The sequence below is a fragment of the Balearica regulorum genome, chromosome 7 (genome assembly GCF_011004875.1).
Source record: "Balearica regulorum gibbericeps isolate bBalReg1 chromosome 7, bBalReg1.pri, whole genome shotgun sequence".
NCBI lineage: Eukaryota > Metazoa > Chordata > Aves > Gruiformes > Gruidae > Balearica > Balearica regulorum.
The window spans coordinates 6,830,664-6,841,049 of record NC_046190.1 but is presented as its reverse complement, the minus strand read 5'-3'; the positions used below and the strand labels follow the sequence as shown (position 1 = coordinate 6,841,049).

General features: G+C 46.5%; 1 protein-coding gene across 1 annotated transcript; it reads right to left on the bottom strand.

The window, feature by feature from the left end:
• Positions 1 to 883: 883 nt before the first annotated feature.
• PRDX3 (peroxiredoxin 3) lies at positions 884 to 7,340 on the bottom strand. The gene is made up of 7 exons (XM_075757799.1): positions 6,703 to 7,340; positions 6,549 to 6,627; positions 6,203 to 6,344; positions 5,311 to 5,446; positions 3,450 to 3,553; positions 2,247 to 2,412; positions 884 to 1,741 (listed from the first exon to the last, which is right to left on the bottom strand). Exons 1-7 carry the CDS (start codon positions 6,736 to 6,738, stop codon positions 1,688 to 1,690), a joined length of 717 nt encoding a protein of 238 aa, XP_075613914.1. The 5' UTR covers positions 6,739 to 7,340; the 3' UTR covers positions 884 to 1,687.
• Positions 7,341 to 10,386: the final 3,046 nt, after the last annotated feature.

The following is a 10,386-nucleotide window of genomic DNA, read 5'->3' as shown; positions in this document are numbered from 1 at the left end:
GGAAGGAGGGAGGGAGGGAGGGAGGGAGGCAGGCAGCTGTCGGCTGGGCCCGGGGCGGGGAGGCAGCGGGGGGCCGCGGCCTGCAGCCCGGCAGCACCCTCAGGGCAGGCCCCGGAGCGGGGGGAGCAGACCGTGGTTAGGAAAGGTCCGATCGCCTTTTCCCCTTCCAGCAGTTTCCCCCTGCGCGACCCGGGGAGGCAGAGCCAAGGAGCAGGACTGCAGAGAAACCCCCCGCGTCCTCCACATTGACTTAAAACGACTAAGGTAAGAGAAGGACACAGCCAGGTAAAGGATCACAGTGTCACTGTCCTGCGGTTTCACAGGCACAAACAGCTGCCACCAACACCACTAGCATGTTACTGTGCATTACTGAGCAGTGCGGGGGGGTTAACTTCACGTATTGTAGCTCCAGACCCGGTTTATTGGAGAAATTGCATGAATACTAGTGGATTTACACAAACTGTAATTAAAACACTGGGACTGGAAAGAGATTTGCAAGAACTGAAACCCGGAGGAGCATCACCGGGCAGCACTGATCCCAGATATAAAGCTAACTTAGGAAGCAACAGCCACTTCACCAAGGTGGTTCCCTCGTGGTTGTTTCTCTTAAGTCCTTTCCCCTGCTCTAAAGGGCAGAAGATGAAAAACACAAACCCATTCAGAATTGTATTGATTTATCCAGCCCTCAGCAGCACACCCGCTACTTACTGTTCATGTACTCACCACAGTACACGCACACAGGCAGCAGCAGCTCTTAACTGCTTGCTGTGAACAAAGGTACAGAAGATAGTTTTCTAACGCAATGCAACTCATCCAACTTCTTCAAAATAGAGAAACAGGAATCTTTGGGGGAAAAGCGAAAGAAAAGCAAAGCAACACTTGCTGCTAGTCAATGTTAAGATTTATTGTTATTACAGCTAGAGATAATGCTACATTGTTTTCAAGCAGTACAACATTTCACCTTTAAGTTTTTCCTGGAGACAGATTCAAGCAAGTAAGCAATGCTTTAAATGATGGAAGACTGTCATTAAGCTCCAGTAAGGACACTATTGGGATTCAAGTTTTTACCATCTCCCAAGCAGAATGCAAGTTCTTCATGCTTATTAATGCTCCTGGGTAGCCACACTGCGTCTTTGACTATATGCAGGATTAAAATGGCACGTTTACATTAATTTTGAGTTATAGTGCATTTACACACAAAAATAGGGGTTTTTTAAAAATTTGTACTTGTTACATTCATCTCTTCATCTGCAAAATTCATTAAAAACAAACCGTGTACCAAAGTTCTATTTTCTGTATTGTGTCCCATTATTTCAAACCCTTGTTACAGAATTTAATTTTTCATGTGAGGAAAGAACACACAGGACACTTTCTGGTCCAAAACTAATTAAGGAAAGAGGAAAAACCCAGTGGAATAAAACTGGTTTTTGTGTACTTGCAATATTCAGGAAGAAGACTAGTGGTCACAGAAATTCATGAAACAAGCTGCAAAAGGGTGGGGGGGAAAGCCGCAGTTTTTATCTTTCTTTTTAAAACAAGACAAGGGAGTCAGCAAATATTTCAACATTTAATTTCTTTTTAAGCATCAGAAAATGAGAACTTTGATTTTTTTTTTTTATAATCACAGCTGCATTCTTAATGTCTTCAGTGTACGGTAACTAAGAGTTTTGTCCACGTATTTGAGTGTTTATGAATGCACTTTCTCAAAATATTCTTTAGAGGCTTCTGGGCTTGGTTTGATCTGTCAAGAAAAGAAAGTTTAGTTGTTACATGCTGTAACTAAGATAAAAAAATTACAGATTTCACATCCAAGAAAATCTGTGCATACTTTATAAAAACAGTAAGGTATTTCTGTTTCTGCACTCAGTTGAAAGATGAAAGCCTAAATGATGTACAAGCTCCTACTTGCAAATTTTAAGTATATAACACATTTTTCCTGCTAAATACCAAGCAGAGCATTAAATAAGTAAAAAATCTGAAGACAACTGGTGTCAAGTGCAGGTCAGATTTAGAGTTTTTGATATAATTTATGTCTTGTAAAAGAAAATCAGTGACTTTCTTCACAGAAATCACACATTTAATATCATACAAATAGACTAAATTGGTCCAACTGATAAAAGCTCAGACTTAGACAAGAGGCACAGATTCAGTCAAGCACCTCATGTTAAAGCGGTTCTCAGCCCTTCAGACATGCAAAAATATGCCAGTGACTATATTTAGAAAAGTGATATTTAGCGGACGCTTACTGTAGGGGAGTCTGGAGTCCAGTTTGCCGGGCAAACCTCTCCATGTGTTTCCACATACTGGAATGCTTTCACCAAGCGGAGGGTCTCTTCCACGCTACGACCGACGGGGAGATCATTGATACTTAGATGCTTGATGATCCCGTTTGGATCAATGATGAAGAGACCTCTGTAATAAAGCAAGAATTTAGGGAATGCAAGTCACGTTCCAAGATCAAACGCAAGAAACTGGATGAACTATTTTAGCAGGGTAGTTATTCTTAGATGTGGATGTCAGAGTTAGGAGTAGCAATACAGTGTTTGATATATTGTTTGTTAGTGCAGTGGTCAAAAGTCAAGAACCAGCCAACAGGTATGGCATTGTGAAATTACAAAGTGTCCATAAAGAATATTAAATCAAGACAGATGTATAACAGAGGTAGAACTTCTAATTCCACCTATATTTCAAAGTTGATAGCTAGCATCCTTCCCATGTCTTTTTGATATGAAAATCCAAAGGTATTGAGTGAAGAGTTGCTTACGCATTAAGCTACTAAATTAAATCCTGTTGCATATTAAGCATTTGTGAGAACCAAAGTCCCAGTGCTACCTTACTAATTCACTTGACAACAAACAAATGTCAGAAGTTCCTGATCCAAACTGATTAGGAACCAAAGGTCTCCAGAAGACCCCTACCCAATCCAATGGATCTCAGGGACCGCTATTTGCTTTTAATAAGTATTCCCACAGCAGAGAAGGACATGTCTTTTTTTATTCTAGATAATTATGGGATTGACTGTAGTGGCCTCTAGCACAACTGCTTTAGAAACTTCTCACACAGAAGATAAAGCACTCTCTTCTCCCTTCAGAAGGAAAAAAAAAAAAGGGATAGACCTAAATTTTGAAGAAGTGTAAAAAACTGTAAAATGCTCTTCTATCCTACTCTTTTTTTTTTTTGTAGCAACATGGAGTTCTTTCTCCCACAGACAGAATATCTGCCTTTCCTCTGCATGCATTCTCAAAGAGGCCTGGAACCCTTCTCAACTTAATGGCCATAATGGCCATGTGCTCTTTTCCTAGGGTGGGATCCAGCAGAAGTTCTGCAGAAAAAGTAACATCTTACAGTCTTCCTTTAATCCTTGTGCAGATTCTCCTGCAGGACAGTATGGCTCACCTTGTTTTAGACTGGGTTGTGTCATAACCAAATTATCAGCAATCATACATTACCTTAGCGCTATGCCAGGTCCTTCTAGCAGCACACCATAATCACGGGAGATTTGTTTTGTGAGGTCTGACAGAACTGGAATATTCATTTTGCCCAAACCGCCGCTCTAGAGAAAAGAATAAGATTCCATTTTGTTACGCAGTGCTTTTTAGGATCATCCTTCTTGAGTCACTGGCTTCGGTGCTCTTGAGGGTACACAAACAACAAAACATTCATGCCATTTGCTCCATGAAAGGAACCACAGGGGTGGGGGTGTTGTTTGGTTGGTTTGGTTTTGGTTTGTTTGTTTTGGTTTTTTTTAGTCAGGAACACTCAATTTCTTTGGAACATGAAAAAGCTTCTTTTGCACTAAGCATTTTAGAATTGCTTATTTTGGTGGTAAAAGGCTACCTATGACAACAGCCATAAATTTTCAGAAAGATTTTCCTTGTACCCTGTTCAGGAGTTTTGAATAATACAAAAATTTCTAGTGTATATTTAAGTGTTCAGAATTAAACAAGATGAACATGGTGGGGCGGAAATAGAAAACAAACCGGTGTACTGTGAACAGACAAACCACAAGGCTTCTAGCTGCCATGCTAAGTATGTCAGAGTTCTGCTGCTTTCTCTATTTAATGCATGTATTATTTTTTTTCTCCCCCAAATAAATTTAAATACTATTTGGAGAGTCAACTAAGATTTCTTTCAGTTGTGCAACATACTGAACTGCAAGAGAGATAAGCTCTCTATCCTTGAAACAAGCCCAGAGTTTGTTAGTTTTTCTAATCCTGGCATCATCAGTGAATCATTGTGTAATCTCAGTCACTCAGACCCGGATCCTGCGCGCGCTTGTCTGTAACGGAGTTCTCGTATGCCAAGCACTGAAGGTAGATGTTGGAGAAACCAAGGCCTTTGCTTCTCCGGGTGTCAGTTTCCCGTCTGCACCACCACGGAATTCTCTCCACCCTTCGCAGGATGTTTTGCTATGTCTGACTGGCACATGCTGAAGAGCTTTCGCGTAAAGCAGCAAAGTCAGCCCATAATCACATTTTAGAGCTCTGAACAAAGCATCCAGAAAATTAAATACTCTCAATAGGTTCAGCCAAGCCATATTAAACCTGACGAGCTCTCCTCCCTCCCCTGCACGTCACAACAGCAAAGCTACGCACGTGGGGGCACCCTGGTCTGCGAGCACAACTGCAGACTGCTGTCCACATGGGTAATGACTGATGGCACAGGAGCTTCTGCACCTTCCTGTGACACATCTGATTCTCTACAACTAACCAAACCAGTGAGATGCTTTATATGATCAAAACCATGTATTTTTATATACACATTAAAGAGGCTCCTGTCCAGTAAAAGCCATCTTCTCTACCACTTTCTTTCCCCGAAACAGCCAAGGACCTCATTTCTATTCCAGAAGTGCAACCATTCCAGTGGCTCCATTACAAGTGCTCCAACCAGCTGGTGGTGGTTCTGCTTCCATTCTGAAGCCACCACTGTCAGGTACTGGTTAACGGTAATGACTAAAGAGCTGCCCTTCACGCTCTGTGAGGGCGTGCACAAACCATCCACTGTAACAGGCAGCTTAGCACAGTGACATGTATACTGAATATTGGTCTGTCAAGATAAACATGTAAGGATATGATGTAACCCACAGGACTAGAAAGAGAGCAAATGAAAGATTAAAAAACCCCAAATTATTAAGGAAAAGATCAAGAAAATGAAGATTGAGGTCAGAATTATGTCATCAAATGTAGAAGTTAATCCCTTAATGTATCATTACAGGCAGTCTATTTATTGTAATCGGTGTTTATTCAACTCTTCTTCTCAGGAGCTCTTGTAAAAGGAAAACAAACCAACAAAGAGCTGCTCAATTCATACCTTTCGTGGTGTATTTATCCAGGCCAGATGACAAAAATGAGAATCCACAGAAACTGCCACCACCTCACAGTTCACATCACGAAATTCATTTGCTTTGTTGCTGAAAGCCACAATTTCTGTGGGGCAGACAAAGGTGCTGGGTGGGAAGAGAGAACAGGCTGTAATGATTCTGCAATCTTGTAAGAGAATTTAGAACAGAGACTCTCACGTCTGTTTCTAGGCACTAGTGCAGCCATGTGTTTTCTTTAGCCTGATCATTTTGACTGTTTCCTCCTTAAGATAGCTTCAGCTAGTCTCAAAGCAACAGCCAGTTTTCAATTCTGAGTTCTAGACAGATCTTTTGCAGAGATGGAGAAACTATCTCTGCTAGAAACTCTCTGGACAGTTTTTGGAAACTACAGCAGACAGGACTGCAGGTTAAATCCTCCCCCACGTGCCCACGCACACCAGGATGCTCTGGGCAATTCAAGTCTTCTGGACAGGCTCAACCCCACCTGTTCACCTTTTGCTCTAGAGCTGTCTAGCTGCAGTTCTGCTGGGCTTGCTGCTTAAAAGGAGAGAGTCTCCAACGTGACCCCAAACTGTAGGGCAATGCCCTCACCCCTGCGATCTGACTGTAAGAGGAACCACGCTTGCAAGGCCATGTCTGCCTCCTGCAGCAGTCCCGGCAGCCAGAAGATGCTCACCAGCCACCAGATCTATTGCTTTAGCACGCAATGGCCGTTTGCCCCCAAGTCTTATCAGTCACACTCTAGAAACAGACGCATCTGCTTTACGAGACTAGCCCGGATTAGGTCAAAACAGCTGCTCCAGACAGTGATGGTCTGCAGCGCTGCTGATGACCTTCAGCAAGCCAGGAGGCGCATCAGAAAGCGGAGAAACCCGCACTCACAAGTCCAGGGGGTAGAAGAAGAGAACCAGGTATTTCCCCTTGAAATCATCCAGGCTCAGTTCCTTGAACTCTCCGTTGACAACAGCCGTTCCTTTAAAGAACGGGGCGTGTTGTGTAACCGCTGGAGCAAACCGCGAGGAGCCTGCGGGGGAGAAAACAGAGCTGCGGGCCGGGCCAGGCCGGGCAGCCGCCAACCGAGCCCCGGGGCCGGGCCGAGCCGCGCCGCCGCCTCCTCCCGGGCACAGCCACAAGGGCAGCGGGAGGCCGCAGGAGACGTTCCCGCCGCCTCGCCCGAGACGGGCCCGGGGGCGTGGGGGTGTGTTCCCGCCGCCCTCCCCTCACTTACCGAGGCTGAACTGGCGCCGGGCGCAGGGCAGGGGCTGTGCCGTCAGCCTCCTCCCGACGGCGGCGGCAGCAGCGGGCACCTGTGGGGACACAGGGAGGGTCAGAGCCGCCGGGGGTTGGGGCGCGGGGGCGGCCGAGGAGGGTCACTCACTCACCGCGGTCCGCAGGAGCCTTCCCAGCGTGGCGGCCATGTTGAGCGCGGCGGCGGCGGGCGGAGCGGGGCCCTGCGGGAGGGACGGGGCGGGGAGGGGCGGCTCCGGGCCCGCCGTGCGGCCCGTCCCCCGCCGGCACTCGGGAGGGGGCGACGAGAGCCGCTTTTCCTGGGCTGCTCCTGTGGGAGTTGCGGGTCGTCCGTCCCCGTCCTCGCACGTAGTGGGGCGGCCGTGCTGAGGCGGGGGTCGGTGTTTGCTGTGGGCTCCCGTTGGCGGGGCTGACTGTGGGACCTAGCTTTGGTCTATGCTGTTACAGACCGAAACGGAGCAAACAGCGTGGTTTGTGCTCAGAGACCTTCCAGATGCAAACTTTTTAAATGCAGTTGGCTCTGACTTTATTCAACTCGCTCAGATTATAGTTGTTTAACCATAATTAAACAATTACGGCACCATAGCCTTCTGCCTGCTTCGCTCCTCTCGGCTGTGAGCTGATGCAAGCCAAAGCCATTGCCTGATTTCCCACACAGCTTGCCACTAACGGGCAGCGCTGCATTAAGCTGAACGTGTGCCTGTGGCCTCCGTCTGCCCTGGAGGTTTGTCCCAGTCCTTTTGGCTGCATGGACTGTCACTGGGGAACCACGCTGGTTCAACCCCAGAAAGAGCGATTGGGCTGAGCTCTGGGGGAGGCTGGAGAGTCATAAAAGCCCAGCACAGGCCGCCTGTCTCCTGCCAGATGAAAGCAGCGCAGGAAAGGTGTACAGCTTGCGGAAGGGACCACACCTGATAAGTACAAACCTGTTTCCCTGAAGCTGGGCACTTCTGTTGTCTGCTGTTGAAGTCCAAGTCCCCACAACTCAAGCTAAAGGAGCTACTTTAACAGTCAGCAGAGCAGTAGAAGGGTTTCTCAGGCTATTTTTGTTAAATACCGGATGATGGCAGCAACACAGATCACCTTCACCAAGAAGTGCCAGCTTCCAGCCCTGTATCGGGCCACGTGCTTTGCAGCAGCACGGGCAGCGTGCACATCCCAGAGTACTGAAAATCAAACACTTTCCAAAAGTCCATTTTTCTTTTTTTTTAGCTTCTTTTTGTGTGTTTCTTTGTCTAAGTAGTCAAATCGAGTTGAACCCAGTTTCACTTCTGGTTTTTGATAATTTCTGTTTTAATATTCGTATTTATAAATATCCACAGCCTTTTACAAAGGGGACATCCTACCTTGTGAACTAGAGAGAAGTCTGGCTCTGCTGGCAGGATAAGCTCAGCCATCAGCATCTGGGGCCAAAGCCAAATGGATACCGCATCTGTACTTCTGAATAAATTAGCAGACTTGTTCCTGGTACTGATCTGGCTGGCATGGTCCGGTCACCTCTGTAATAGTAAACTCTCTGAGCATTCAAAAGAGTGAGGTTGTGTCCAACTGCCTCTTAGGGTTGGTCATTAGCTGGTAATTAACTCTCTAAAATGCCCAGGAACTCTTTCAGGCACTGTTAGCCAGTGTTGCCCAAAAGCATGCTGAGACCTTTCTGAGCATTAAACATCACCAGTTTCACTCGCTGGTACCTTTCTGTGGCACTCCTGAATTTATTAATCCAGATGTACCCAACGACAGACGGAAATGCAGCTCTGATAATCTCAAAAACTGTAGTGCCCAGCACAGCTGCCAGAATAACGTTAAATACTCATACATGCACAGAGATACTGGGCATCTGGCTGGGCTTGTGATGAAGATGGAGGTGCCCAAAAGAAGATGATGAAGATGGAGGTGTCCTGCACAAGGGTGCAGAGGTGAACTCTTCCTATAGCCATGATGAGATGGGGTGGGGGGGAGAAAATGTGGACACTAAAGGATATGGATACCCCAGTATGGGATCCACTAGCATAGTAGTCTGACTGCTTCCTGCATCCCCTAAGTTCCTTGAATTCAAATAGTCATCGCTGTTGCCTTTGAAGCTGTTCCCTTCAGGTGTAACACCTAACAAGCTCTGCACGGGCATTTGAGCACATGTGCAAAGCTGTGCACAAGCGCAGTGTGTGGTCACTGACCTAGCAGATTTGGATAAGGAGCCTTACGTACCCCTTGCTTCTCATTAGCACTTCGTTAAGGAAAACCTGAAGGTGTGTGAGAGAGAAGTTCAGTTTTGACTCTTGCCGATGCACCAGGGCTGCTTGAAAGTGCCAGCTGGACGGGGACGCTGCTGGGAAGGTCACTGGTTGAGCGAGGGGGGCTGGCTGCCTGAGCTACTTGGCTTATTTGCATGCCTGTTGCCTAAAAGTTAGGGGCATTCTCGCTTAAAAACCCCTCAAAGCCTAAAAGTGGAAGCAAGTAAACAATTTGTGTTAGAAAATATGTCAGAGACAGTGTGGGTGAGCCGTACTGTAGCCTGCAGCCCTGGAGATGGAGAGGGAAGGAGCGGTTGTTGAGAGATGTGTCCTGAGCAGAGGTTTGGGAGGTCTTAGTGCCACTGCTGAGGGCTGCCAGCGGAGCAGTGAGCAGCGGAGCTGAGCCTGGCACCCCTGCAGAGCGGTGAGTGGTGGTGAAGAGTGGCAAAGAAACATCAGCCGATTCCCTGAGCAGCAGTGCAGAATGGCACGTCTGTGTTCACATCTGCCGGACTGGCACATCCTCTCGAAGAAGAAACGAGTCCCTCATGGCTGGGCAGTAAATTGTGCACCGGGTGATGGCCGGGCCCCAGCGGTTCCTTTCCTTCAGCTGTGGGAGCTGTATTGTGGCAGCAAGAAAAGGGCTATTGCTAGGATTTCCTGAGGATGGTTGTCTCACCCACAGATGATTATTCACAACTTCTAAGTTGATGTATTCTGAAACGATGTCCTTCCCCCCTCCCCGGAAAGTTGTATTTGTTTAAAACTCTTTGTTTAAACACTTGGCTTGCAGGTGGGGAAATATTGCTCATGCTTTGTTATGAAGGCAGTATAATTCAGCTTCTCAGACTTCTGGGCAAGAACTTGAACTACTGCCATTTAACAGGGGGTTTACTTCCATTTTGCTTTTTCCTGGGCATCCCTGCAATTTGAAGATGGACCTTGTCACTGCCAAAGCACACTTGGCAAAAGAGTTGTTCCTTTTTCCTCAGCTCTGGCTCTTGCACAGGCTAGAGCAGCTGCTAAACCTGGTTCTTCTTGTCATCTGAAGTTCAAAATGAATCTACCGACCGGTACCACATGCACATCTTTCTCCGAATCTTGTTGGTTGTCTGCTTAGCTGTCTCCCACAGGCCTTTGCCAGTCTCATATCTCATCCTGCAGCGAGGGAGTGCTGGTTCATACAGGTACAGTGCGAGCTCAGCAGCGCACAGACATGTTTGCATGTGAAGGATGAGAGTCTTTAAGCCTGATTCAAATTGAGACATCTGAAGTTGGTGAAAGACTCTCCAGGGATTTCAGCAGGCTTTAGGGAGAAGCGTGCATCATCATTACAAGGTGCAGAGCTGTGGATAAGGCACTGCAACGGATAATGGGAGATGTAAATTTTACTTTTGGTTAGGCTACTTACCTGCCTGCTCTTGCTTTGTGCCTCTTTTTCCCTATCTGGGAATAATTAAATATGTCTTTCTGGTGAAAAGCTTTGAGCTCTGTTGATAAAACATGGTAGATAATGCTTGTGTGTTGTTACCGTTATTGTTTTGTGAGAGTTAGTGTTTAAAGAACTCTTTGAAAAATCATCATTAA